Raw genomic sequence first — 2500 nt, forward strand, 5'->3', positions numbered from 1 at the left:
AATTACAATGACTTTGTTGTTTTTTTCCCCCCACAGATATATCATTACAGCTGCCACTGTATCCACCTCAGGTTGATTACAACTCTATTTTTTTTTCTTCTCAATTATTTGTTAAATTTGCAGTTGCAGCTGTCCCCAAATGTGCTCAATTCAAACGTATTAAAATTGTATTACATTTTTTTTAATCAATATTATTTCATAATAATAATAAATATAGCTGCAGGCAGCAATACACGGGGTCCATTTTAGTCATGTTCAGGTACGTATTTCATTTTGCAGATTTTCCGTAAACCCAGCATCAAACTACAAGAAATCAGCCTGATTCTGACCCGAATTGTCGTGTCGGGCAATATTTTAATTGAGCGGCCATGAAAGTCGTCCTTATTATTCGTCCTTATTTTGTAGTTATTTTGTAATGACATAAACTTTGTCATTATTTTATATCACAAACACAATAAACACATGTTATTTCACAAACATAACAAATACACGTTACTTTAATTTGTACTTTATTGCACTTCTTGGGCTAACAAGATGTAAGGTAATACAGATAACATTTATTGTACATTAACATCAATTTAGAATTTGTCTTATTATGGAAGGACTCGTCACTATTGCTAGCTGTAGGGAGCTGCATGAACATGACGTTTCTCTAAGACAACCGTTTGTGTTTGCCTCTCAACCAGACCCCCTCACCGTGTCGCGTGTGGGAACAGAGCTGCAGCCGCCGCGGGGGAAAGCTGGCGTTTGGCGTCGTGCGGGGAAATAGCGGCGTGGTTACGGAAGTGTGAGCGGTTGGCGCCGTACGGGGCATCAGTGACCGAAAAAACATTGTTTTAGCGCTGACGCCAGTTTCACGATGTGCTCCGTACCTTACGAATTACGCAAAATCCCGCAAAGTGAGGAGGAAAACAACGCCGCATCTAACGCGGGAGTTAAATCCGAATGGAACGTCTTCATTTACAGAAAGACCAACGAGATCAAGCGCTGTGCACGACGCAGGAGGACGTTCGGAGCCACCGCCTGCACATTCATGGGGAATCTCTGGAACGTTGACGCGTCGGTGATGCGAGGACGTAAGGCTGGTTCCCGTCGAATTTGGTCGGTTTTTCACTAATTCACCTGCTTCGCACATGGATCGATTTGGATGAAACTTGAGGCACGAGGTGTTTGGGACGTCCTGGTTCTAACGACACCTCAACTCAACCGTGTCCGCAGCTGCTGCGGTTGTTCTGTTCCAGACACTTTTAGCCCGAAAAGTGCCAAGGAGATTAAAAGTAATTATAATCCGAACAACAATAATAATAACAATAATAATAATAATAATAAAGGTATATAATGGTATAATAATAATAATAATAATAATAATAATAATAATAATAAAAGTGTATAATGGTATAATAATAATAATAATAATAATAATAATAATAATAATAATAGTGTAATAAACTCATTCTGGTCAGGATCAGATTCAGATTATTTCCTGATGTCTCTGGGTTTTGACCTCATGGCTTGTTTTTGTTTGTTTGTTTGTTTGTTTGTTTGTGTGTGTGTTTGTGTGTGTGTGTGTGTGGGTGTGTGTGTGTGTGTCCACTCACTGATCTCCAGCTGTCTCTGGATGCGGTCCTTGCAGCGGTCGCGGTACTTGGACTGCGTGGTGTTGTACTCAGTCATCACCTCCACGAACTTACGAGACAGCGTCGAGTGCTGAGACGGGGAGGACGGAAGGACGGACGGGAGAGAGACGGGTAGAGAGACGGACGGACAGATTCAGACAGAGGAAAATGTGGAAGACAGACAGGAAGACGGAGAGAGACCAGGGTTTGTCTGATTTACACCGAATCCGACAAACCAGACGTCCTTTCACACCTACGAATGAGCGCGCTGCGGAGCGATCCAGGCTCCGCGACGCTTTAATGATTTTGAGACAAGTTTGTGTCCGACACCACGACAGGAAGTTACATCATCAAGGCTTTTTTTCGAACCGGGCTCAAAACGTACTAAATAAGTCACATAAAACAACGACGTTAATAATGCGAACAGTGGGTGTCACAATTGTGTGTTAAAACATTTTTTTTGCACTTTGCAGCTTGTCGGCTGTCGGATGCGTTTTCGGATTCGGTGTGAAGCCTACTTTGGGGCTTGTGTGACTTTGACTTCTCTTGCTTTCGAAGCCATTTTGATAAATATTTAATTTGCGTGCAACCACCCGGTGCCGTAGATCAGGTTCCGTTATGCCGTGAAAAGAAGGTGAATGTGAAAAGAAAGAAAGAAGAGGTGTGTCACGTGTGTAAAGAAATGTGACATTTATGAGCATAAAGAACATTCATCAATTTTGACCAATTGGTTATTTTCTTGTTGATGTAATGACCGTTACTCTGCCTCTACTCTATAAGGAAACACCATTTTCATCAATATCCTGCTGAAAATAACTGATTTGATTTGTCACTTTGAATCAGCAGTATTGCGATATGAATCCATTATTTGACGTTTATCGGCC

The 2500-nt window shown here is 41.5% G+C and overlaps 1 protein-coding gene across 1 annotated transcript in view; it reads right to left on the reverse strand.

Annotated features, from left to right (window-relative positions):
- The window catches only part of stx1b (syntaxin 1B), a gene marked incomplete at both ends in the record, with an annotated part of 66833 nt that overhangs the window by 6469 nt on the left and 57864 nt on the right, over positions 1–2500 (reverse strand). Inside the window, one exon of the mRNA XM_080009852.1 lies at positions 1599–1707. Within this exon, the coding sequence (XP_079865978.1) occupies positions 1599–1707 (109 nt within the window). The remainder of the gene's footprint in view (positions 1–1598; positions 1708–2500) is intronic.

The sequence above is a fragment of the Zeus faber genome (genome assembly GCF_960531495.2).
Source record: "Zeus faber genome assembly, chromosome: 11".
NCBI lineage: Eukaryota > Metazoa > Chordata > Actinopteri > Zeiformes > Zeidae > Zeus > Zeus faber.